The 27799-nt window shown below is 47.0% G+C and overlaps 1 protein-coding gene across 3 annotated transcripts in view; it reads left to right on the top strand.

Moving 5' to 3' along the window:
* The first annotated feature begins 720 nt into the window (after positions 1 to 720).
* Positions 721 to 27799, top strand: part of LOC144723439 (protein jagged-1-like) — a 122333-nt gene continuing 95254 nt past the window's right edge. For all 3 annotated transcript variants that reach the window (XM_078602200.1, XM_078602199.1, XM_078602197.1), the window contains exons 1-2: positions 721 to 1157; positions 2076 to 2390. In XM_078602200.1, the coding sequence (XP_078458326.1) occupies positions 1083 to 1157; positions 2076 to 2390 (390 nt within the window). In that variant the 5' untranslated portion in view covers positions 721 to 1082. The remainder of the gene's footprint in view (positions 1158 to 2075; positions 2391 to 27799) is intronic.

Here is a 27799-nt window from a genome sequence, read left to right as displayed (position 1 = left end):
TGATTTAAAATGAATAAAAAACCACCCAAACACATACAATCCACAAACTGCGTGTGAGGAGCGGTGGCGCAGTGGTTAGCGCACCGGTCACAGCGAAGAGACGTCCAGTGGCGAGCGATAACAGAACCCCGGTGGGTCCCGTGCGATTCAACAGAGCCTTGAATGAGCAGGCCCCTTGGTGGTGGGGGTGTAAACATCGCCACTGGGGAGACAAAGGCGGCCGGGCGTGGTGCTGGCCACCCCACCCCCTCTCGTGTGCCACCCAGCCGGCGCTTGTGCCCCAACAGTCTGTTCAGGCTGCAGGGGGGGGGTCTTTTTTACGTGTTAAATAGGCACGCGGACAACAATCACAGTAATGAATCACAGCCCTTTGTCACTCCACTGCTGGACGAACCCTTCCCACAACGCGCCAGCTGCGAATGGGAAGGGTGGTGTTGTTTGACCATACTTCACCGCGCTGGTCAGTGAGTCGCGTGGCGCCGAATGCAACGAACGTGGTGGGCACCTGACACGGCAACGCTACAATTACATGACAACCCCGTGGCGTAGAGGTCGTGCAGCAGCAGGAAGTGTGTGTGTGTGTTTGTGATGGCAAGGAGGGGAGGAGGAAGGGAGGGAGGCGAGGGGTGGGGTGGAGGATCGTGAAGCGAGGGGGAGGGGAGAAGAGGGAGGTAGAGGGGGGGTTGGTGGTGGGAGGGAGATTGGCGGGCGGCAGGGGAGGTGTGCGCGTGTGGTGACAGCGAGCCCTGACAGCTCGCTCACACTGCGCGAGTCGCCACCATTCAATGAGGTCGCTTCGGAATACCGCCCGACGACGACGACGATGATGATGATGGTGGTTCGCTTCTTCTATTCACTCGGTCCAGCCAGGCTGCGCTGACGACGTCCAGCAGCTGCGAGGGAGCCGCCTCCATCCCCGACTGCGTTAATTTCCGTCCGCTTCTCTGCGTGTGTGTGTTTTGGACGAGAACATTTAAAACAAATAAAGGGAGATTATATTAAAAGGAGACAAACCCCTGCGTACCAACAAGAACGGAAGAAATCGCGAAGCGATACCAACACCCACGCAGCGCGCCGCGACGATGGATTACGGACAACGCCGCCGCCGCTCTGCCACTGTGATCCTCACCGCCTTCCTCGTGATGTCTTTAGCAAAGGTGAGGCGATGGATGTTGATTGCCAGATGTTGTTGAATGTTTGTGTGTATCACGGCTCGCCTGCTCCTGTTGCTCGCTTGAAGGGCTGAAGCACGCGCAGCGACATCGCTGGTTTATTATTGTCGCTCCTTGACTTCTCAACAGTTCATTGCACGGCAGTCATGAAGGGTTTCCCATGATCTCACGGCGTCTACCGATATGTACAACACGCGTGTTCAATTGCTGTTGGTGGGAAGATGTTGGAGAGGCTTTGGGGATACATGTTTTCCTTCTCTGTGTCAATTCTAGTGGAGGGGGGTAGCAAATGAGTAATCACCGAGCTCGCCTGCACATCGCACGGCTGCTGTGTCGGTTCGCGCAACGAGAGGCACACGACGAGAAATGCCCGCACGGGCACATTGCGCATCGCGCCGTCAAATGAGATGATGAGTCGAGCGTGGACGCTCCCCACGATCGCTGGTGGCAAAAGTATAATCGGAGCTTCATTTTTAACGCGCAATATTTACCCCCCACCCCACCATCTCCCCTCCAGCGGAACGCTGTTAAGAGGGTTGGAGCAGGAGAGATCGATTGGCGTAAGGCACTGCCACGAGAGTGCAACAGCGATCGTGCGTTATTGCACCCTTTAGTCAGAGAATCCTGGGAACCTGTTAAAGGGCGACATTAGGCGACATAAATTACCACGATTTCGGCATTCCCGATTGTTCCGACTCAGCGTTGCCTACGCTGCTAATTATAACTATAATAAATGATGTATTGTTTATATATATAGCAGTGCTGTAACCTTATCGATTCGATATCAACAGCGCGTGTGAACAACCTGGGGGATGTCTTTACAAGACAATCCATTCGCTCACGCGTCCGCCTTTGTCTCTCTCCTCTCTCGATCTCAATCCTCTCTCATTGTGCCCGTTTCAGATGGCGCTGTGCACGGGATACGTCGAGTTCCAACTCGTGTCGCTCGTCAACGCGCACGGGGAACTCCAAAGCGGGGAATGTTGCGCGCGCGAGAGGCCCCGGGCCGGCGCGCCTTGCCCGCAGCAGTGCCGCACGTCGGTGTCGCTGTGCCTGCGCCAGTACCAGCAGGCGTCGATCCTGCTCAGCAAGAGCAGCCCCTGCGTGCTGGGCAATGGCTCGACCCCCGTGATCGGAGGGAATAACTTCACCATGCGCAGCAACGTCAGGGGCGAGAGCGCAGGGCGAATCTCCATCCCCTTCAAGTTCGCATGGCCGGTGAGTTCGTGCGCGTGATCGTGTGCGCGTGTTATGCACGCGATTCGACTGAGCCACAAGTGAGTTGTTTGTGTGATGTGTATGCATCTTCGAAGGAGGTTGGTCATCGTTTCGGCCTTCGTAGGTGCACGCGAACAGTATGTATTTACCCCGACAGTCTGTGACGACTTCTCCCCGAGCTCGACTCAGCCTTAAACGGGTACGTGGGGAGACAAAGGCGGTCCAGCGTAGTTACTGGCCTTAATAGGTACTCGCTAACGGCACTGGCCCCAAACAGCCTATGTAAGCTGCACGGGGATACGATTTCCGTGTGTGTTAACTGAGCCATACGTAAGTACTGTACCTGGTGTGACGTGTAAACATCATCACCGGGGAGACAAAGGCGCTCGGGCATTGTTCCAGCATTCACAGGTGATCAAGAACAAACATTTACCCCGGAAGTCTGTGTCGGCTACACGGATGAGGCTGGTATGTTACCAGCAATGGCATATCTCTGAATCGGTTCGGGCCGCCCTTAGGTCGACTCAGCCTTAAATTAGAATATCACCGGATATCATGTGCGTTGCACTCGCGTTAGGGCAGCAACGCACTCAATGTTTTACAATCCACAGCCCGTGTGTTCGTGTGTGTGGGGCTTGGGGGGGGAGCGGTGGCGCAGTGGTTAGCGCATTGAGCTGCGAACCGCTGACACCTGACGACGATTCTCAGTCACGGCCAATCAGAGTCGGGCCAGGACCTCGCCTGGGTCTACTCGGCCATAAATGAGTGCGTGGCGCGGTGTGTAAACATCGTCATCGGCAGTGGAGAGACAAAGGCGGCCGGGCGTGGTGCCCGCTGGCTGGCACCTTGCCCAAGCTGTATGATGCACGCCACGCTTCACGGGTATTCTTTATTGTTGTGAGTCTTTGGGCACTATACCATGATTTCTCACTATACCATGACTTCTCACTATACCATGACTTCTCACTATACCATGACTTCTCATTATACCATGACTTCTCATTATACCATGACTTCTACCCCCCCCCCATACCGCGATAGGAAGGACGGTGTGATGCATTGCCTCGACTCTGTTGTAACTTGCTGGCCTCCTCCCCACTCCACCACCCCATATTCCCCCAGTCGAAATAAAGATCGGGACTTGCGGATGAGTCGCACGAACTAGCGAACAGTTTTGTCCACCTCCTTCCACCACCCTACCACCACCAGCAGCACCCCCTCTCCATCAGAATGAACAATGAACCCACGACTCCCATCCCTCCTCTTTGCGAGCACACTCGACTCACAGGCGCGCACCTGTCAGCGCAGTAACACTACCCCGATGGAACCGCTTTGGGCTATTGCATTTGAGAGCCTAATTATGGCAGCGGTGGCGAGTGTTGCCAGCCTATAGAGCCCCCATTCTTTTTTTAGCCGCGGTTCCTTTTGCGACCGAAAAAACGCAAATCAACCTCTTGGCAGGACAGTGTTGTCCTGTGCAGTCTCTCCGTATGCGATCTGCACAGCGAGGCCGATCGCGACACGCGGCTGTGCGGCTTTGCCGAGCGTGATACACCACGAGTCGGTGTGGCGTGCGTTCTGTCTTCATGCTGTTAGCGCGACGCTGCGCTACGAAGCCGGCGAGCCGAGTTAAATTCCCGCCCGCGGCGAAACACAGGTGACGGTTATCTGAACCGGTCCCGGGGCCTCCCCTAGGTCGACTCAGCCTCAAATGCGCACCTGGCGCGGTGTGCAAACATCGTCACCGGGGAAACAAAGGCGGCCGGGCGTGGTGCTGGCCACCCAGCACCCGCGTGTGCCGTTCCGACCTTCATAGGTGCGACTCGCGAACAGCGCCTGCCCCAACAGTCTGTTGAGGCTATACGGGGGCGGGGGGGTGGGGATCTTTGTGTTTGCTCACCGAGAGAAGCGAAGTGGACCGCAGCGGACGTCTCTCTCGAGCGTGCGTCACGGTGTGTTTTGCGTGCTCCACGGCCCCACAAGACAGTGCACCGTGTCATCATCATCATCATCGTGATCACCGTGATCATCGGCAGCCGTGCACGATCCCCAGCTGTATGAAAAGCCTCGCCGAGCGATTCCCGTCTTTCGCGATTCCATGATGTAATAGCCCACCTGAGAAGGGGGTCGCTCATCCATTCATTCCCTTCTGCCTTTGGGAAATCGGCACCGGTGCGTTGCGCCTCTGCGCCACAAGAGTTTCCACGGTATCACCACTCCTTGTTGCCAGGGCACTGATGCCGAATCTACCACGATATGCACTGCAGCTGTGTGTGTCTGTGTGTGTGTGTCTGTGTGTCTGTGTGTGTGCGTCTGTGTGTATCTGTGTGTGTCTGTGTGTGTGCGTCTGTGTGTCTGGCTGTGTCTGTGTGTCTGTGTGTGCGTCTGTGTGTGTCTGGCTGTGTGTGTGTGTGTCTGGCTGTGTGTGTGTGTCTGTGTGTGTCTGTGTGTCTGTGTGTGCGTCTGTGTGTGTCTGGCTGTGTCTGTGTGTCTGTGTGTGTGCGTCTGTGTGTCTGGCTGTGTCTGTGTGTCTGTGTGTGTGCGTCTGTGTGTGTCTGGCTGTGTCTGTGTGTGTGCGTCTGTGTGTGTGTGTGTGTGCGTCTGTGTGTGTCTGTGTGTCTGTGTGTGTCTGTGTGTGCGTCTGTGTCTGTGTGTGCGTCTGTGTGTGTCTGGCTGTGTGTGTGTGTCTGGCTGTGTGTGTGTGTCTGGCTGTGTGTGTGTGTCTACGCTGCGGGGCGGTGGCGCAGTGGTCGGTCCACTGCGCTTACGAACGATAGCCCACTACCGAAGTTGGATTTCCAACTGACCCATCAGTGATGGACGCGGGTGATACCTGAACCGGTCCTGGGGTTTTGTTTTTGTTTTACCCTCGGTTGACTCGGCCTAAAACGAGCACAGCACCTTGTGCGGTGTACGGAAATCATGGTCGTCATTGACTGGGGAGACAAAGGCGGTTGGGACTTGTGTCTGTGTGTATTGCAGAGGGGCGGTGGCGCAGCGGTTAGCGCGTTGCGCTACGAATCCGGCGAACCGAGTTCGACTCCTGCTCACGATCATTAACAGTGGCGAATATTTGAGCTGGTTCTGGGCCTCCCCCAGGTCGACTCAGCCTCAAAAGAGTACCTGGTGCGGTGTGCTAACATCGCCACTAGGGAGACAAAGGCGGCCCGGCGTGGTGCTGGCCACCCACCCCCGCGTGTGCTGTGCCGGCCTTAATAGGTGCTCGCTAACAGCACTTGCCCCAACAGTCTCTTAAGGCTATACGGGAGGGAGGGATCGTTGTCTGTGTATTGCAGTAGCTTCCCACATACCCGCCCATCTGTCTGCCCATTCTTTATGCTACACTGAGCGCTTTGAGGACAGGCAAGAGCGGGGAGGGCATCATGAGTGGGATGCGGGGAAGTGTGTCAGCCCCGTGCTCGCTCAATGCGTCCACCCACCAATAATCAGCCTCGCGAAATAAAAGGGGACACGGCTATTGCATGATCTGGGAGGATCCCGATCCTGTTAGGACTTTTAGGACTTTGCGACTGTGTTGTTGGGTTGTTGGTGGCTGGTTGTTACCGTTGCTTCTTCCTGTTTTTACTGCATTGGCTCAGAGACAGTCAAATTCTCGTGATTTGGGTCAACCAATGCGAATACTTTTTCGAAAATGTGCCAGAATTTTCGATATTTTCGCCCAAAGCAGTGCCGCGAATTGGCCAGGGTAAATGCGTCTCGGCTGTTTAGTCTGTGTTTCATTGAGGGAGCCTATAAACAATTGTTTGGTGTTGTGTTTGTCCCAGATGCGGCAAAAGTGTCTTAAGTAGTCCGCTCACGATAAACTCACGTGCATGGATGTGTGTCATTGTGTGTGTCAATGTGCGTGTTATTATGTTTCAGTGAGTGTGCCAGCGTGTCACTGTGTTCTTTATTTAGTGCGGCACTTAATGCAATTGTGTACATCATTGTGTGCCAGTGTGTACGTCACTGTGTCAGTGTTCATGTCACTATTATCAGTCGTGTGCGTGTCACTGTCTCAATGTGCGTGTCATTGTATTTTTCAGCGTGCGTGTCAGTGTGTCAGTGTGCGTGTCACTGTCTCAATGTGCGTGTCATTGTATCAGCGTGCGTGTCATTGTATCAGCGTGCGTGTCACTGTCTCAGTGTGCGTGTCATTGTATCAGTGTGCGTGTCAGTGTGTCAGTGTGCGTGTCAGTGTGTCAGTGTGCGTGTCACTGTCTCAATGTGCGTGTCATTGTATCAGCGTGCGTTTCATTGTGTCAGTGTGCGTGTCACTGTCTCAATGTGCGTGTCATTGTATCTTTCAGCGTGCGTGTCAGTGTGTCAGTGCGCGTGTCACTGTGTCGCAGTGTGCGTGTCATTGTATCAGCGTGCGTTTCATTGTATCAGCGTGCGTGTCAGTGTCTCAGTGTGCGTGTCATTGTATCAGCGTGCGTTTCATTGTATCAGCGTGCGTGTCACTGTCTCAGTGTGCGTGTCATTGTATCAGCGTGCGTGTCAGTGTGTCAGTGTGCGTGTCACTGTCTCAGTATGCGTGTCATTGTATCAGCGTGCGTTTCATTGTATCAGCGTGCGTGTCACTGTCTCAGTGTGCGTGTCATTGTATCAGCGTGCGTGTCATTGTATCAGCGTGTGTGTCAGTGTGTCAGTGCGCGTGTCGCTGCGTCGGTGCCAATTTGCGTATCTCGACCGGTGTGCGGAGCAAGCGACGCAGAGTGCAACCAACACTCGATGATGTGAAAGCGGTGGTAGCAGTGGCGGTAACAACAGGTGGGTGGCTTCGCGCACAATAAACAGAAAGTCAGGGAATGGATCTGGGTCGAGACGGGGGGGGGACTGCCGCATCAGCTGCGCTCGCTTTTTGCTCGCAGAGGAATTGTCTGCGAATGCTTTGTAAATCGTGGGGGGTGTAGCGGGTTGGCAGCTGCCAACGTTGTAGGAACCTCCGATAATTATCACGGTTGACGATACGTACGGTGCGAAAGAATTTCTACAGAGTACGTAAGTGGTCGCTTTTCTCGCGCTGCTAGTGCTTACAAGGGCAGCAGAAATGACCGATGCGCATTGTTGCTGTTGTTATTACTGTCTGTCCATATGCGGAACGAGGGTCGGCTTCGGCCCATCATCAAATCCGTGGTCGATAAAATTAAATTAATCCTATCGATAGGACAACCGCTGTCGCACGTACTCAGGGTACCCCCTCGCCTCGTCCATTGGAGATGTTCTTCTGGTGGACGTATTAATTAGCGACTTTGGCTACTGTGGATGATGCTCGTGCCTGCACAAACGCTACGAGCCTGGCGACCCCAGTTCGATTCCTGCTCACGGGTAACACCACCAATGACGATTATCTTAACTGGGCCTCTGCTAGGTGGACTCAGCCTCAACGGAGTACCTCGTACGGTGTATATACATCGCCACTGGGGAGACAAAGGCGGTCGGGCGTAGCGCTGGCCACCCAACCCTCTTCGTGTGCCGTGCCGGCCTTCATTGGTGCTCACAAACAGCACTTGCCCCAACAGTCTGTTCACACCGTGTGGGTGATCTTTGTCTTTGTTTCTCTGGGAGGGAAGGGGTTTTTGCCCTGGCATCAACCACGTGCCTCTGTAGTGTTGTTGAGATAGCTCTGAGACTTCCCTTCAAGCGCGTGTGTGCGTGGGTGGGAAGGCAGGCCCACGGTTTGCCATTGAAATATTATCCAAGGTGGTGGGGGTCTCTCGACAAAGACCAGGGGCCATCCCTCCGAAACGTTTTGTGCGACTCGTCCAGTAGTGGTCGCGCCCCATAACCATGATGCGTGACAGGTCTTCTTATAGGGGAGTGGCGCAACCAGCAGCGCGGTGAAGTAGACTCACATAGCACCCCCCCCCCCCGCTACGACCCGCATGGCGTGGGGAGGCCCTCATCCAGCAGTGGATTTTGACAAAAGGTCTGCACATCATGTACTACACGTGCCACAGCATCGAGTTCTATCGTGCTCACAACGCCTCCACCCCCTCCCCCCACCAGAAACACAGTCAACGTTCCACCTTGTTACGCCCGCTATACTGCTATGCCAATACAGTACATACTTTTGAATAAGAAATGAGTGGGAAGGTTGTTTGTATGTATGTATGCCATGTGCACTATGCATATTAGTAATTCGTGTACAGAAACACTCCGAAGAAGAGGCTTTATATCTCGCAAAAATCGAACCCGGAATTGAATAACCCTTTGCATGGAACGCACCAGCAGAAAAATTATAGTGGAGAATAAAACATCAGCCTTTCTTTGGCGTAATTAACTTCCCAGCCACCTATCGCCATTTTCTGCCTTCACAGCCTCTGACATATATCGGTACACAACTTCCATTCACGCAGTTCTACCTTGAGGATGGACCACCATTGCAAGCTTTCAGAGAAACCCGCTTAGTTGTTGGATTTTGCCAGCCACAACGAGGTGTGAAAGAAGAGGCACTGAGTGGCAATTCCCAGCCGAGGGTTGCTGCTGTGGCTGTAAATGGTGATGCATTGCCAAGGTCGCCGGTAGAATTCTCCTCCTGGCGCGGCAGTTGAAATAACGGAAAGGTGCCTGAAATGCCACCACCTGTCGACGCAGAAGTGTGAGTGGGCACACCGCAGACGCGTGTGGTGGGGTAAAGTGTGGGTACTCTCTTCCAAGATATCTGCCCCCCTGTGAACATATTAGCAAATACCCTATTATTCAGTGGCCCTGTAGACTCTAAGAGGGTAATTGTAAGGCCCTTCCACCAGCAGTAAGTGTTGTGTGAGCAAGTAATATCAGGACTGCGCCTTTCTTTATCTTTGTGTTGAACCTTTGTCAGCAGGCTTCTATTGAGTCGATGTCTGCGTGATCCACGGTTGTCGCAATCGAAGCTGTTTCTCGAAAGTTTTGGCGTGGTTGTGTGACTGTGAATCCATGGTGTAATAGGGCGGTGTGATGAATTTCCAACTTGCTCCTCAGATCGTCTTTGAATAAACGAGGCCATGAGTGGTCGCGAAACAGGAGGCACCAACACTCCTGTCGTTATAGAAATGAAATAGCGTACAGTCATAGCAACCGGGGGTGTGGAAGAGATCGCTCAAACCATGCACACGTGAGCACGTGTTCGTGAGCGCGTGATGAGCCGGGGTTTATTTATTTAGTTACCACTTATTTCATTATTTGCCCAGCATTTATAACGCGAATGTGGAAGCCGTTCGGAACGGGGGGAGTGGGGGGGATTGTAATTTGACTCGCTTTAAAATAATACATGCCACGTGTTTGAAAGTGGCCGGAATTATTGGTCCCGTTAATGACTACAAGCATCAGAGAAGAGTGGCGTTTTAAAGGATAATCAAAGAGTGGTGTTGATAAGCACGGATTTTTTTGTGTGGTTAAAAAGTTACATTCAGTGCCATGCCGAGAGTAAGCAATTTTGTGCCGTATCAGGGCCAAATCTGGATGATAATTGTTTTATATCCCAGGTGTTGTCTTATTGTTAAAGCGTTGCAAAGTAGAGTTTGGCATGACTTGTCCTCTCCTTGGACTTCGTTTTGGTCTTAAGCATCCATTGACAGTGACACAGTATGAAGATAATCTATGTAATATGTAACTAATAACTGCATACGCAACTATATGAGAATTGAGAACTGGTCAGCACCCTTACAAAACTCGCCACTGAACCACCGGTTATGTTGTCTGGCGCCGTTCGTAACTATAATTTTTACAAGGAATTGCCGAAGCGTGCCGAAGCGGGTTGTAAAGTGTGCGCCAATAAAGATCAGGTGAGATCATTCAGAAGGGCAGGTTATGGGCGGGGTGGGGGTATTGGGGGATGGGCGCTTTATTTCAAATCCAAATGGAAATTCCAGGATCGGCATGAAGATGTACAGGGCGGGCCAGATAGCTTGTGACCCCCAAATTAATTGACCCCCAAAAACAATTTCATTTGCGTATTCATTTATGTTTTCACACCCACTGGTATCCAAGGATTAAGTGTTTGAGACTTAAATGGGGGTCACAAGACATCCGGACCACCTCGTACATTTAACCTCATCGACGGTTAATCCACGAATCTTGATCACGTCTCTCACATGTCGTCTGACATACCGCATACATGTGCCTCGTGTGCTGTATAAGTGTGTATGCCTAATGCTGCGTGTGTTCCATACTATGTACTTATAAGGGAGTGTACACGTGCACTAAACATTCCTACACCATGTACTGCACGTACTATGCAGTGCAGTAATTTGCATTATTGTGACTCTTACATTATGTTGTGTGTATGTCACACGATTATGCAGTGTAGTATTTTAACTGTTTTCATTCATTATTATGACATATACGTATGCTATGTCACGCCTGTGGTAGGTTCACAGTTCAATGGGTTTCCTAAAAGCTAAAATAGACTCTTACTAATGATAGTAAATTCGTTGTTCTATAGCGCTATAAATGTCCACGTGATAAGACACTTTGTTGAGCTCACATTTGATGCCAGGTCGCTTCTGTAAAAGAGGCCAATAGCTGAGTGGGCTTTACCTGGTAAAATAAATAATAAAATAATTGTTCCGTTTATAGTTTAGTATAGGGCATGTGTTATGAGACCCAAGGCAGTGCAGCCCCATTCTTTAAAGGTCAAACAGTTCAAATGTCATTGTCTACCAATCAGTGCAATATAATGGACAATACTCTATGCAAAACACACTCAATATATGCGGACATTGGAATGTGCTGACCACAGAGCTTGATAAATGACTATGATCATGGTGATTTGGACATGATTGGTGATAAGTTCAGTTTAATTATGCCATCATACTGAAGCAGAGATGACAATTATCTAGAAATAGCCACACGTGATAGTGTACAGTATTCTACAGCTGTGCTACACTGTAGTTTAACCCCTTGTTTGCACATTGCCAATGCTTTGCATGCCCCCCCAGAGAGAGTACAGACTCAGTTCTATAGTTCCATAGGTAGACGAGGAAGAGATGAAAAATTATAGGTGGATGAGGAAGAGATTATATAATATAGTTGGCAAAAATAAGATTTCTATTATAGGTGGCAAATCCGTATGTGAGCAATCAATGATATGAACAAAAAATGGGAGGGATGGGGGTGTTGATATTTGGGAGGAAACGATGGTGACACAGTAATAATTAATACAGTAATAATTAATACAGTTTGGCCTGGAAATACAGAGTGCAGAGAAGGTGCAATGCCCAGCCAGCCTCACTCCACGCCTCATCACCACCACCACCATCGCCTCCCCCTCCCCCGTGGATCTTTCTCCCTTGCGGTCCCCTGAGCACGGCGCCCTGGAGACGAGGGATCCGCGCTCGTCTCCGTGGCGACAGCAGCTCAGAGAGCTTCGTGGCTCTGCAATTAGCGGCGAGGGCTTATGGCTCCTTGAGCGTTCGCAAGGGTGCGTGGCGCAGTCGTAGCAGTGGAGACGGCGGTGGTCGTGCTGCTGCTACTGCTGCAGGCATCGTCAGGCGGTGGTTGTGCTGCTGCTGCAGGCATTATCAGGTGGTGGTTGTGCTGCTGCTGCAGGCATCGTCAGGCGGTGGTTGTGCTGCTGCTGCAGGCATCATCAGGCGGTGGGAGTTCTCCCTGGGAGAATTAAAATACGATGGCAGGTGCCTTTCTTTTCCTTTGCTACTTGAATTGTTTTGGTAAACATAAAAAACGCCCCTCTCTCTCTCTTTGGCGGTTTGGGATGTCGAAGGCACACGTTTGTCGTTCGTTTATTTTGTTCGCAAAGTATGGTTGACGGTGATTGTGAATTCATCTAGGCGCTGTTTAAAGAGAAGGGTTATGTTTGCCATTAATGAAAGATGATTAATTTAGCTCAGTGGTGCTGCTTAAACAATGATGATTGGAAGGTCACAATTTATCTCAAAGATGCTCGTATAAAATTTAATTTAATGACGACGATGATGATAATGACCGCCATTGCCATCATTTAGTCATAAAATTAATAAAGGCAATCATGCTGAAAATGTATCTTAAAATGTTGACAGAGTGGTGGGGAAAATGCAAGTTGCAAATCACATTTCTTTTCAGAATCAGAATATTTAATCACACGGGGGGGGGAATCCGATGAGCTATACAACTATGTTTCACAGTTGCAATGGTTAACCACAACCACTCAACATCAGGACCCCACCTACACACCATTGTGTGTACATATATATGTAACTTATCACGTTCAAATGTAGTTTGTCAAACTATGTATTTAGCACCACAACAGAAAAATGTGTTTTTTTCAGAATAGTGCCATGGTTCGTAAAAGATGCAAATTGAACAAGAAAAACACTGCTTACAATCGGTCCCTTGTAATGTCCTCCGATTGTAAGGCCTAACTAAAGTGAGCCTCACGACTGCATGCAGAGTAATAAACAATGATAATTTGGAGCAGATGCAAGAACAACCGTATTAATTGACAAAACAAAAATGCAATTGCAACGAATGATGGTCGGGGTGCTCTTTATTCCTGAGAAAGAACAAAACAAAGATGATATGTATACTGTATAGCCTGCACAGGCTGCAGGAGCAAGTGCTGTTGGTGAGCACTTATGAAGGCCGTCATGGCATACAGAGGGGTGGGTTGGCTAGCACCATACCTGACCGCCTTTGTCTCCCTAGTGGTGATGTTTACACACCGCACCATTTGAGACTGAGTCAACCTAGGGCAGGCCCAGGACCATTTGAAATAATCGTCACTGGTGTTGACAGTGAGCGGTAATCGAAGCCGGATCGCCGGGTTCGGAGCGCAGCACGCTAATTGCTGCATTACCGCTCCCCACGTGCCTGAGATAGGCCCATCAATGACAAACAGCTCCCTGCTGAATTTTTTTATTACGTTGTAACCACTGAGATGTTTTGTTTTCCTGGCAACACATAACAATACTGAATATGGAATTTGTCAAACATCCCAGGCAAGACCCTCCTAAAATTCTTCTCAACAAGGCTCTTTCTGGATCAATACAAGTTAATGTTTTGTTGTAAGTGATAAGGTGATGATATAGTATGATCATTGGTGAGTATATCTGAATCAGTCCTGGGATCTTTCTTCACTAACCTGGACTGACCAGCGTGGTGAAGTATAAACAACCCCCACCACAGAAAAGGCATCGTGGGGAGGCCTTCTTCATGCAGCAGTTTATTGACAAAGGGCTGTTGCTGCTGCTGCTGATGATGAAGATAATGTTAATACATTATGTTAGGCCTCGGTTGCGAGCATAAAGTCCCTGTACAAATTGCCTAATTTGTTAACTTATTTATTCAATTGTGTATATAATCTTTCAGGTTAGCATTGTAAATGTTTAGAAATGTTGGCTCAGCACACTAAGATGGTGTGCCAAAACGGCCATTTCCTTTGGGTTGGCATGATGGGTGATGAGGGAGGACTTTACAAGGGAGAGGGGGAGGGAGGAGGCAGGAATGGAGGTGTGGGTGGCTGGATTCAAAGAATAAAGGGTTTGACAAATGCGGATGCTTTCAAGGAAAAAAAAGGCATTTCTTTTTTTCACGAAGGGACTATGGGCCAGAGTTTTGATTGACATACAAAAAAAGTTGCTTCTTCGGTGCCATTGTGCTATTGTTTTGTCTTTATGCTGTAAATAGGGTAACTATTTTATCGTATTCTTTAGTTTGGGTGTGGAAGATAAATTCCTGTCTTAAGTCTTCCGGACATCCGTCAAAAAAAATCTCATCAAAGAAGTGTTTTTCAAAATGACATGTCCACTGTACTGCAAGTAACGTGGACTATCCTTTTATGACACTGATGATGCCCGCCGTCGCTAGGAATCAAACGCCGATAGACAATAAGTAACCATGTCGGCAGCACACACACAAACAACTTCCTGCCACCTCCAGGATGTGAGAAATCTGGTGTTTAATGCAGGAGATGAAACAGGCACTTCCCCCCTCCACCCCCCCAAAAGCGTGCATGCCAAGCCCAGGTGTATACAGTGAACACATCCCAGGACATCCAATTCAAATTTACGCGACGCTTCTGCTTTCTCGCAGAGAGCAGTGCTCCAGAACTACAACGGCCGCCACTCCTCTGCCGGCACTCACGGCCCTCGCGAGCGCGAGTCTTACGTCCAGGCCCCGAAATACCACCGCGTTGGTCGGTCCCACATGCTGCTCATCATTGCATGGGTGCCCTGCGCAGGCTTGATTTTTTTTCTGCCGCGGAAATAACCACCCACCGGAACCTTTGTGGATTGTATTCGCTCAGAGAGAAGCGGGGATGTTCTCAGCACGCAGAGATGAAGAAGAAATTAGTCATACTGCGATACGACGAATTTTTATATTATCATCAATCACACCTGTCTTTTTTTGGCGCCGGACGCATTGGGACTCGCTCATAATCGAACTCCTGCTTGGATATCAAATATGTATAACTTTACGAGGGTTATTCTTCTTTGAAAACCATATGCCAGGATTTTCACATTGTCCAAATTCTAATGCATTTGGTGACACGTCTGCAGGCTATTTTATAAACTGCGCTTCAAAAACGCAGCGACGTGTAGCCAGCCCCTACTGAATCCACTGCACGTGTAGCACAAAAGGTAATAATGTCGGGAGAGAAAAAACGTCTAAAAATTTCCCGCCAGCAAATTGCAGTTAATGCTTTCAGGTTTCGCCGTGAGTCTCCTGGCAATTCTCAGATTCTAGAGTTACACCTCATAAACACTCTCTCCTTTTTCAGCAGCAACCGCGGGAGTCAGGAACGGACCATGGGGACATAATTGCCGTCTACTGATTGTGCATTATGCAGGTGCAAGTGCCGATTTGAGGTTTTTTTTGCGGAGATGGGACAGCTGGCGGTAATTAGGCGACCGACCGCGCGGTGGGCACTGTTGGCTTTGTGGGTGGCACACCTCGAGGAACACACGTGTTTGCAGCATGCTCCACTCACAAACTGCTACTTGTTCGCCAGTATTGGTCTCTGGCGAATACGAAGAAGGAGACGTAGCGCCGCATTTGTGTCTGTGTGGTGTGGTGTGTAGTATCTTTGTTGTGTCTTTGTGTGTGTGGGGAGCGGTCGTGTCGTGGTTAACGCTCTGCGCTACGGACCCGGCGACCTGAGCTTGATTCCTGCTCGCGGCCAACACCAGTGACAATAATCTGGAGCCGTCCTGGGTCTCCCCTAGGTAAACTCAGGCTCAAATGAGTACCTGGTGCGGTGTGTAAACATCACTGGGTAGACAAAGGCGGCCAGACGTAGTAATGGCCACACCACCCCCTTGTGCGTTGTGCTGGCCTTAATAGGTGCTCGCTAACATCACTTGCCCAATAACCTCTGTATGCTATATAGGGAATCTTTGTCTCTGTTATTTTCCGCTCGTAATTTTTGTTATTTCGACGGACTTGATGTGCGATCGCAAACCTACACTGACTAGTGCGGGGAAGTATGGTCAAACAACCCCCAGTGACTGACACAGTGGGGCGAGGCCTTCATCAGTCATTTGACAATGGCTCAATCATCATTGTTATTCATGCGTGATTTCCGTAATTTAAATCACACCAAATTATATAAAGCTTTCTGCTGCATGTCCACAGGAAGTCTGAGATAACTTATCAAAGCTGTTGCCATTGCGATCTTCTAGTCACGCACGTTTAAGTCTAATACCCACTTTCCTTGAATGTTTAAGTTGCAAGCAAATAGTTAATTTGGATTTACACACATTAGCATTTGTACATGTAATTTACATGTCATTTTCAAAACATTTACACTGAAATATCACCCGCGTGATTTGACGCATCTGTCATGAGTGTAACAATCGATGTGATTGTTGCCTGCATATCGTCAAAATCCTGGCCAAGTCACTCCCAAGCTTTCGTAAAAGGCGGTAATGGTGTAGCCATGCAATTGCTACCTTGTGCCACTGCTGGCAGAAGGGTTTCCACTGAAGGCACCTCAGGAGAGTCACTCTAGAGGGTGTTTTGGTCTACTCTTGCAAGCTGGCGGGATATCCTGGAAGAGGTGGGAGTACCCACACTTTACCCTGACAACTGTGGTGTCATCATTGCTACTGCTGGATGGACAGAGGTGGAAGCGAGGAGGGATAAAAAACAAAACTTACACCATCGTTTCAAATGCCACAACGGGAAATCCCAAGCTTCCTTGCCAAACATTAAAAGTTAAACCCGGCTCCTGGGTGCCGATCAGAGTCCAAACATAGCACGTGGCTCGATGTCGACTACCCCAGTCGTGGGTTCGATCCCGACACTGACGCCTGTTGTAGATTTCGAGTTTGCATGCTCTCCCCGTGGTTGCATGGATTTTGCTCCGGGTCCTCCGGTTTTTCCCTCTATAAATTTTGCACGTGATAAGCCACTTCGTTGAGCTATCATTTGTAGCCAGGTCACTACTGAAAAAGAGCTATACAGCTCATTGAGGGTTAGTTTATTGTTTAGTTTCGGACATTTGTTATGAAACCTACGAGGCTTTGCATCCTCATTCTTTAAAGATAAAACAACAGCTAACATTTCATTGAATACGAATCAGTGCCAATACACGTTGTGAAACGCACTAAATGTACGTGTAAATTGGGATATGCAGATCACAGGGCTGGTGGGTCGATGCTTTGAGGTCTGGAGTTGTACAATTCTGTATAATAGAGCATCACATTCCAGATGATTCATCGTTTGTTCCCTGCTGCTGCTGCATGCTTATCTGCATAACAAGCAGATCTTTTTTTATTTTCTATGCATGTATGTTTGTTCAGGGATATCAACCGATTTTAATGAATGAGAAGTAATCTGAAAGCTCATGAGATGAAGGTTACACATTTTTATTACCGCCCCTGACAGTGCTTATCCATTCTATAATTTATAATAAACCGGAATATGATTGAAGCCCCGTTTAAAAACTGTCCAACGAATAATAAATGTGTATTGGGGTCAGGAGGTTCTTACAGGGTTCGGGTACGTGGAGGGTGAGGTTCCGAGATAAACTTTTAATTAATGTATTTAATACACCGAGATCATGGTTACAATTCCCTATTTTCTTTATCAGAACCGTTGAATCTCAGCGGGCTTACCCTAAAACAACGGTGTATAATAGTGTATTTAATTTCCACATGCACACAGTTATTGATGATGGACCAAGATAGACTATGCCTGACGGTCACATCAGACAAGGAATTCACCCTCTACTGTCACCACCCACATTCATACTTCATTTCTGCATCTACTTCACACCTGTCACGGACTCGAATGTAAACCGATACGTATTTTGGTAGGTTGCAATTCGACGTTTTCCTTTTCTCTCTTTGAAAATGTTATGCAAGGGCAAATACCATTTCACACAATGCATACACATCACATTTGTTTTCTAAGAAATACATTCTTCGCGACATATTCAGTCGATTATTTAGTTGTGCTTGCATAACAATTATAAATATGTTTGCGCGAGAGGTGGAAAGATGCATCGATGATTCAAGAAATATCTGTGCTCCTCATCCAGCAAGTCGAGTTGTTTTATTGGTCACAGCTATCATCAGTGGTGAGTGACAGCTTCACCAGCTTGGCCCCTCCCCCTCTACCTCGACTCACCACCGAGCTGAATGATGGGAGGCCTTCATCCAGCAGTGGATTGCCAGAGTCCTGAAATATATAATTACTGAGTAACGTCAAAATTATGGCAATGTACATTGGACTCACATCGTGCTCTTAATTATCACTGCGCTTGTCAATAATTGGACTTTCAAAAACCAAGTGCTTTTACGACTTTACGTGAAGCAACCGCCATATCACAAGTTTCCGCCGTACAAACGATAGCTCCCCCTGCGTGCTCCAGTGTCTCTGTATGTGTAACATTGGAGATGAATCGCGATGATATCCAACCGAACACAAGGATTACGCTCACACAGAACAATTCTGCGGGAACTAAAAATGGCCAATTACTTGCAGCGCTCTTAATTGTCGGGGGGATAATTCCAAGCAGGGCAAAAAAAGGAGAGGAAGAAATAAACATTTCCTGCGGGCAATTTGTATCTGTGTGGTGCACGTGTACGAGCTGGAAAGTCGGCAGCTACCGCGATTGGCCCTCAATCGGAGAGAACAAAATGCTTGATCCACCACCAAAACACAGAGAGAGAGAGAGGAGGGCCTTTCTATTCAAGGACACGGCAGCGTAATGGCTGCCAATAGATTACCCCCAGAGTGCGAATTTCAGCTTCATGGCAGGTGTTGCTTTGTTCAGCGAGGCATTTAATTGCATTATTTACCACCCACTGCATCTCCGTTCATGTGTGAGCACCGATGACCAGTTTTTCTTCTTGTTTTTTTGTTGTTGTCTTTGTGGTGGGGGCGGAGAGGAGTGGTTGATGTGAGGATTGTATTTAAATGTGGAACGTTTGCATAGGTTGTTCGGCGTTGCATTACCGGCTTTTTTCCCTCTTCGTAAGGTGAAACAACAGTGTATCACAACTGACATTATTTCACTTATGTAGTATTTGTACGCATTTTTGTAGACATTAAAGCCTTCTTATCTATGCAGAAAGTGAAATGTTGATTGCAGTTATATGCTTTTAATTGTAATCCCCGTAATACTTTTAATTTGAAAAAATACATTGAAATTCAAATTAGTAATACAAGTAAGTGGGATTGGACAGGGCATGCCACTCATAGGGATGATGGCCGATGGTCAAGACAAATCATCAAGGAATGAATGCATCTGAGAAGCCGTCCACTGAAGAGAATGATGAATCAGCTCGTGTGCAGACACTAGGTGGACTATTACTAAAAACTAAACTATTATTTTTTTTATCTTACCAGGTAAGGTCCACTGAGCTATATAGCTCGATTTGAGAAACGACCTGGCGACAAATGATAGCTCGACGAAGTGGCTTATCACGTGGACATTTATAGCAGCCAGATACTCTAAACGCGTATTTCCAAATATGGAGGGAAAACCGGATGACCCAGATAAAAATCGACACGATCATGGGGAGAACATGCAAACTCCAAATATACAGGCGTCAGGGTCGGGATTAAACCCACGACCTCCTGCATACCAGGCGAGGTAGTGAACATCTTGCCACCACAGGATCGTGGGACGTAGCGACGGCTTTGGGAGACCTTCATTTAGCAGTGGATTGATCATGGCCAGTGATGATCATGATGATGAGTATATATATATCCTCTATTCAATCGATGAGAGAGACCATCAACATAAAATGTATGGTGCAAGAGGGACCGCAGGATATGAAGGGATGAGTGTGGGTACAGAGGAATAGTTGTGACATTGACGCTCACAGAATACGCGGAGGTGCGCTCTTGGCAGTCGCCCAGCGGTTAATGAATGGCTCCGTTTGAGCACACGCCTGCTGCCAAACATCACGTGACGCTCAGCTTGTGACCATCAGTGGTGTGTTTACATTTTGTAAATGTAAACATTTGTTTACATTTGTTTACATGTTGTAAACACACTCTCAGTGTACTTGTTGATGTATGGTCGCATTCACTAGTCACGTGGTGATTCACTCCGCTCGCAATTCGATTAATCGTCATGACCCGGGGTCACGATTCGTTCCAGGAATCGATGTTTGATTCTCGTTTACAGTTTGATTCTATTGCCTCTTGTTGGCTGCCGGATTCACGTAAAATCATGATTAATTCTTACACACACGATTCGGGACATTTTGTATCGTAGACATAAGAATCAGTTTTAAATCAATGTATTGTCACATCCCTGGAGTCATTTGCATACAACAACTTAATTCCCTTAGCTCCTATTTATATCGGTGTCAATTAAGGGACATTTTCACTTGAGGTGTTTGCATATGTATTTTATGAATACATAAATAATGCGTTTGTAAAAAAAAAGAAAACACTGGCAGGAAAACGATTTCTAGGAAGAAAAGCCGGAGCTTATTTGCATTGCTATAAAACATTGCAGTAGCATGTGCTGCTTTGGGAGAGATGGATTATCCTTGTCTCATTCTCTATAGCGCGCTTTCCATATTTATATGTAAAACAGAATGGGCCATAGCGATATCTCTTTGTGGGCAGAAACTAGAATATCTTTGTGATATACACTGTGCAAATGAAAGAATATTGTGTAAGCAAAACACCTTATCTAGACAGTCAACGCAGGCAGGCCGCATCGAATCGTGGTTTGGGGTGTGGGGAGGAACGTGCAGGGTATGCCGTGTGGATTGGGGGGAAGTGGGGGGGGGGACCCCTCTAAGAAGTGGTACATCCCACGGATAATTGTCTGCATGGGTGGTCCCATAAAGTCAGATGCTTGACTTAACTATGGAACATTCCTCATGTTTGCAGGTGTCCTTTGAAATCTGTTTATTAACATTAGTTATGTTCATGTTTGTAGCATAAGAGCCACAAATGGTGTATGCCTATTATTTAAAATGAAACATTTTATTTTTATTTTTGAAATCATATATCTCATATAGTAATTGCTATGCGTTTCTTGATGTAGAATGTGAAATATAAACGACATTAAATGATCCTTATGGCGGTACCCCGGGGTACCAAATAACACAAAATGGCCGAGGCATTTAAATGTTTTATTTCTGGGACACTATTTTTTCCAGGGGTGTACTTCACTCCGCGACTGGGGTACCAATCAATCCGATATCTTTGCTACTCCGCGATGTTGGAACGCCAAACAGCATAAAAAAAATCCGCTATCGAAAAATTAAACTTTTAATAGCGCATCGTGTACAGCTCGTCGGGATGAGTCGATTGCCGCATCGACGACCATCAACAGACTAAAATGACTGCATCACATTGTGCGAGAGCCGGGGGACTATGGTACCCCGGGGTACTGCCATGAGGTTCATATGATTCGGGCCGTTTTGAAAAATTTGGCTGTGATATTTGCCTAATTTGTAGAACTGTGCCACTGGTTAATGCGACTAAAATAAAACAAATAATCCTCCTCTGTGCACTTGGGCTGCCAACCATGATCACTCCCCTGAGATTGGATCTCATGCCCCTCTGCAACCTGTTCACAACCGCAGGTGCCAGTGTGTCTTGTCTCTCATTTTCACAACGGGTTCTCACCTTTCCTTAAGTGAATGGTTTTGATCGGTTTTGCAGATTATTTTGCCAATTTATTCCCAATTGGCATGACATCAAATCGAATGAATTCTTCGTATTACTGCACACCAATAGATGATGGAGGATATATAGCAACTTATTATATAACCCAAAAGGATGTTTTTGCTTACGTATACTACTGCATTCAGGCATATGCATTCGTACATTCAAAATAGTGTCAATCAGAGCTGCATATAATTGTATTGAGAATACTCTTCCGTGCCATACTTGACCTTGCTATCAGTGCAATCGCCTGTCACAGGCATGCGTTGAAATGAGGACTTAAGGTATGAAGAGCTAGTGATGCTACAAAAAAACAGATCTATTTGTTTTACTTGTATGCATGCAATTAAATTTTGGTGATAGCAAATCATGTCTTGTAGGTCAAATATCACTAAATATATGAAGCACACACATAATGTGTGTTTGCAATTGATTGCAACATGAAATAATTTTCGTTTTATAATCGTAATTGCGTGTTTTTTTTCTTTCTAAATGTAGATTTATATATTTATTTTAATTCCATAATTATTTATTTTAACCACTTTAACAAGCTTGAGTCATTGAAGTCCATTGCTTAGGGAAATGAGGGCATGACTAATTCTTAAATATACATTTACATTGTTTGCTTCAGAGAGTACAATGTGTCCATAAGTTGGAATTAAACATGCTTCAGAGTTTGTTGTTGCCAGGCATCATACGTAAACGTGACCTGCAATGAACGCTTTCATTTGGCAAAGAGGGGTCCTCTTATCTGGGATGAAAATGGCTTGATCAAATGTCCTACAGAGAAAATTATCCTGTGGGTTCGCTAAATAAGGAAGTACAAATTGTGTGATTTCATGTCATTTTGGGTTGGGTGAGAATGTAGCATTTGAAGTTTTTTTTTTTTAATCAGGTGAAGCCCACTGACCTATATAGCTCTCTTTCAGAAGCTCCCTGGCCACAAATCATAGCTCAATGAGGTATACATGAATTGCAGCCAAATACTCCAAATGCATGTTTCTAAGTGTGGAGGGAAAAACCGGAGGACCTGGCGAAAAATGCACGCGACCACAGGGAGAACATGCAAACTCCAAATATACAACAGGCGTCAGGGCCGGGATGGAATCCACGACCTCCTGTATACCACAGATATCTCAGCACAGTGATAAAAAAGCATGTTCCTTCATTTTCATGCAGCCTGGTGATGGCTCAGCGGTGGAGTGAGCCACTCGCGATGGGGAGACTTTGAGTTCATATTGTGACTCAGCTCATCATCTCACCGCGGTCAATAAAATAAGCAACCACTTTGTAGGGAAATCAACGGTAGTTGTCTTTTGAAAGACTCGTCCCCATCCAGATGAGGTGGCACTACCTCAATGCTTATTTGAGCAAGAATTCACTTTGACTGCACTTTCATCTTTAATTCCTATTTAAACTTCAGGGTGGCATTGCTTTCGTTTGCCGATGTTTGTATATTCTGGAGAAAAATACCCCTTCATCAACATGCAATGCTATGCAGTCATTTCTCTGTTTACAAAACATTGAGTACCTGTGCCACCAAAATAAAATGTAAATACTGCCTTTGTGTCTCAGCCTTCACAATGCACAGGTCTTCTTTTTTTTACCAAGATCTCAATGAGATATCCCCGGCGCCATATACGGTTTCCACCCCAGAATGTAAAATTTTATTTTTTACAATACCAGAACAGGTAGATGAGAATGGTAGCCCTAACAGCCAACCGTTTTTTTATTAGTATTTTGAATCAGAGAAGAAAAGAATCGACTAAACATGCCTGAATCAAAGTGTCAAAATTAAATACATTACTTGGTGATGCTTCGTTGGCAGTGGTACAGATGACACAAGTCAAACTGTCTCCATATTCAAACGAGCATCATCAGGTGGTTTTCAACTTGATCGTATGTATGTTGAACTTCTTTTGCACCATACATAGCCAACCGTGCTAATTGGAGGTGTGGGGAAGGACAACAAACTAAACACAAAAAGCAGTTGAAAACAATTTAGTTTTAAATCTAGATTTAAAAGTGCATCGCATCAGTGGCTTCCTAATATCAGAAGGATGAGTATTCCAGACAGCCGCAGAAGCGCATCTAAAAGTGTGCGATGCAGTGACCGTCTTTTCTTGATGGCTAGCCAAAAGCTACTGCTAGGATGACCAGAGTCCGTGTGATGGTTTAAGCTCCTTGACGAGTTCAGCAAGGTGTTGTGGTTCATTTGTGGCAAGCACTTTGTGTGCAATGAGTGCGACCTTAGAATGTATTCATTCGGCAACTGGAAGCCAATGCAGCTCGGCGAGCACTGGACGGACATGGTCGGATCTTTGCTTTGGGGCCCTAAACCACCGGTGGAAATCCCAGGCACTAAAAATCCCTCCTCTTACCCACGCCCACGTCGCCGTCCACTGGCAGAAGTTATTCCTCACTCGTAAATTCCCGTCGGGGCACGGATCGTGGTGCAGAAAGATACTTTTCAGGTGGGCATATGCATCCTATTATCTGCACTTGTTGTCAAAATAACTCTTCCCCAGCCACTGTTTTTAACATTAGTGGAACATGATATCAGAACTGATCCTGCCTTCCCAATCCCCTTCACCGAACCGCACTGACCAGCGTGGTGAATTATGGTAGAATAAACCCCCATGACTGACATAATGTGTGGTGACTTATCGCATTTGTGGATTGAGGATGGCTGGAAATATTCACATTTAATCTGTGCCATCATCGGCGAGTAATTGCATGCTGCAGCTCTGGTAGACTGCTACTAGGTGACTTAGCCATGGGTAGATGCAGATCATAGGATGCATTTGCCTCCCTCCTTGGGTTACTCAAATTATCCATAAAACAATGCAAATAGACCAATTCTGAATGACATATCCATGGATGAATGGGAATTTTAGAATGCAATATCTGAAAATTTCCAGATCATGTCTCTTATCCATTAATTATTACTTGTCTGGGTGCTAAAGCTGTAGATAATGTAGATAATTACCATGGTTGGAAGGCTGTCTATAGCATGACAACTGTTGAAAGGTTTCCCCACAATGTAATAATCATTGTATTAATCCTGTAGGGATGACGGGCCAATTCCTCCCAGGGTTGGATGACACCAGTGGGGCAGCTGGAAATTGGCCTTTTAAGCCAGTCGTGGCAGAGTTAGGTCACCACACACATACACACTCGGTCTACCTATTCTCTATTTTCATAAGTTCTTATAACCTTGTTCAATTTAAGAAACATATAGACTCTTATCTATTGTGGAGGCTTATCATTCTGGACCTGAAGGGCTGAAAAGAGAAAAAGGAAAATATCCTTAACAATACTTACCAACTCATTATAAAGATTATAAATTGCATACAACCCCTCCCCCCCCCATTTCCTCCACCCAAACAGGCTTGTATGCACGTTGAACTTCTTTCACACCGTACGTAGCTAACTGCGCTTTTCAGTAGCGTGGGGGAAGGACAAGCTAAACACAAAAAGTGAGTTCTGAAGAAATTAGTTGAAATCTAGATTTGAATGTGCATAGCCCCACTAATATATTTATCCACCAGCCAACGAATTATTCAGCCTTCAACGGTGCTGCTTGTCGCTGGGCGCTCGTCATTTTGGGCCTGCGCTCAGCAACTGTGATAATCGTGGCAAATAAAAATAAAATAAAAATGTGCGAGTCAGGTGCTCGTGCCACAGCGCCACCCTGCCCTTTCCCGCAACCCACACGATTCAGGCTGTCAGGCAGCCCCGGTTGGCACGGGGACTGGCATTCGTCTGTTGCAGTGGTGTGGCAGTGGGGGCCCATGTTGCCGGCGCCCCAAGCCCAGGCTTGTTCCCTCTGGGGCACTCAAATGAGTTTCTCACAACACTCACAGTCGGCTTGCTCTCATTTGCCAGGAAGCTTTTTGTGAGATCCTGAGCTCGGCCATGCTCCTGAAAAAAATTATATATTCATTTCTCTGTTGATCTCTCACCAACTACGCCCTCATACCCCTGTGGTGCGCCTGTCAAAATATATATTTATATTTAAAGAAATAAAATCTGTGCAATCTTACACCGTGTTCTTTCTGCTGCAGACGTTGGAGATTCTATCCCTGATATTCGTGTTTTTCCTTCTTGCGTTGAGCTTCTGTTTTTATACATTTAAAACGTTGGTACATCTTTGCCCTTTAGCAACAGAAAGCAGATCTCTTCGACCAGCTGGTGTTGTGTGATGTGCAATCTGCTTATGAGCAGCACCTAATCGCCTCTTTAAATCTCGCTTTTCAAGTTTCATCCCAAAATAGTCACGCGAATTAAAATAATAATTATTGACAATCCCTTGTCAAATTCACTGATATCCACTGCTGGACGTAGCCCATGGCTGCATACTTCACCGCGCTGGTCAGGGCGGCTTGGTGAAGGGTGGTGGCCAGAACTAGTTCTGATATAACTCGCCACTGATTTAGCACTGGCCGGGAATCAAACTCAGGCTGCTGGGGTTCATAGGGCCGTGAGCTCGCCACTGCACAATCATTTCCCCATTTTATTCTCATGGGAACTGTAATAAACCACTCACAATTATCAAACTCTCTTGTCATTTCAAGTTTGGCTGCTATACCTGCTGGGCACTTTGCCCATCCTAATATAAATTTTGATCCATTATTCATTGCCACGATGACATGAAACCACAGCTGTGTGTCCTTGGAGGCATAATGACAAATGAAGCATTCCATTCTTTGCATCCAGTACCAAGATCTCATTAGTCTCCATTCTTATTACGAAATCGTATTTTTTATACAAACATACTATATTTATAAATATGTGACCTGCTACAAGGCAAGGCTTAGGAGTTGAGGCTGAACTAGATTGAACTGATCCGCGATTCTTATCCTGAAAGTTTAAAGGCATGCATGACTCATGGTTATATATGTACCATAAGTGATATTTCAGTAACTCATACAGGCTGGTGGTAGAGCAGTGGCACAGTAATTAACGTGTTGCACTATAAACCCAGAGTTGGATTCCCAGCCATGGCTGACATCAGTGGTGAATAATATCTGAACTGGTCTGACCAGCACTGACCAGTGTGGTGAAGTATGGTCAAACAACCCCCAGTGACCGACACGGCGTTGGGAGGCCTTCATCCCGTTGGTGGATTGAGAATGGTTGGAATCTATTTTAATATAGGTGGACGTTTAACTTTGCAATATATATTGTTATGAACCAATCACTGGGTTAAAATTTATAAGCGGTAAAATTGGAGTGGCGGCAGACTGAAGGGCAGCCTGCCATTACAGTCTTGTATTGCCATACTAAACAAAAGGCAATTTAGAGCTGAAGGATGATGAATGATTTAATGACTATGCAGTCATAATCACAGTTTCACATGGATTTATGTGTTTGCACGTTAACATTTGCTCTTTGGAGGCAGCGGAGATGGCAAGAGAGCGAGAGAGTAGGGAGGTCCCTCAGGGCACATACATTTGCGTATCAATGGGAACGAGCGCTCTCGCGGGCCTTGCCACATTCCCCAGCGCTCATACGAGAAGCATCACAAACTGCGACACGCGTAAGCGTGTGTACAGATCAGAGGCAGATGCTGTTGATGGCAGACGACTGAAACAGTTAGATTTGGCTCGTCAATCACACATGGTGCAGTTACAAATGAAAAGGCATGCGCTGAAAATTAATTATTTCTGATGGGCAGTATTATAATGAGAGATAATAACAATTATTAAAACGTGTTAATAATTGTTCCCACGATAGTTTAGCTGTCATTTGGTGCGTGATCTAGTTCCTGCGGAGCATTCAACTTCATAGTTCGAATCCCGGTTTAGGTCATCTTAGCCTATCATCCCTCCAGAGTCAATAAAAGGAGTACCGCTTTGTTGGATGTCACCAGTGGTTGTGCTTATAGATGGACTGGTCCCCACGATATTAATTCTGAATTGTAAGCCCCAGTATTTGCAGGGGATCAATTACCCAGTGGTTTGTGCACTGTGCTAAGATCCCAGTGATCTGAGTGTCATTTCCAGTGGCCACGGTTAACATCGATTGCAAGTGGTATCTGAACCCCCAACCCGCTGCCATTCACCAACCCATGAACTGACCAGCTTGGTAATGCGTGGTCCAACAATCCCCATGAACAAACACGGCATGGGGGGATGGGGGGCGGCCTTCATCCAGCAGTGGATTTACACAGGGCTCTATTATTATTATAGTTTAGGGTTGCTAGAGAATGTGATCAGAGATCAAGTCAAGCGATCCTTTAAACTCTGCGTATATATTTGCTGCTATTTGTGTTGAGATTACTGCCATGCTCACGTACAAGGGAATGCTCTGTGGGGAGATTTCGTGGCCGGTTTATC

This window comes from Lampetra planeri, chromosome 18, assembly GCF_965212315.1.
Source record: "Lampetra planeri chromosome 18, kcLamPlan1.2.h2, whole genome shotgun sequence".
In the NCBI taxonomy this organism is placed as follows: domain Eukaryota; kingdom Metazoa; phylum Chordata; class Hyperoartia; order Petromyzontiformes; family Petromyzontidae; genus Lampetra; species Lampetra planeri.
The sequence above is the reverse complement of the archived record's forward strand: the minus strand, read 5'-3'. Positions and strand labels throughout refer to the sequence as shown.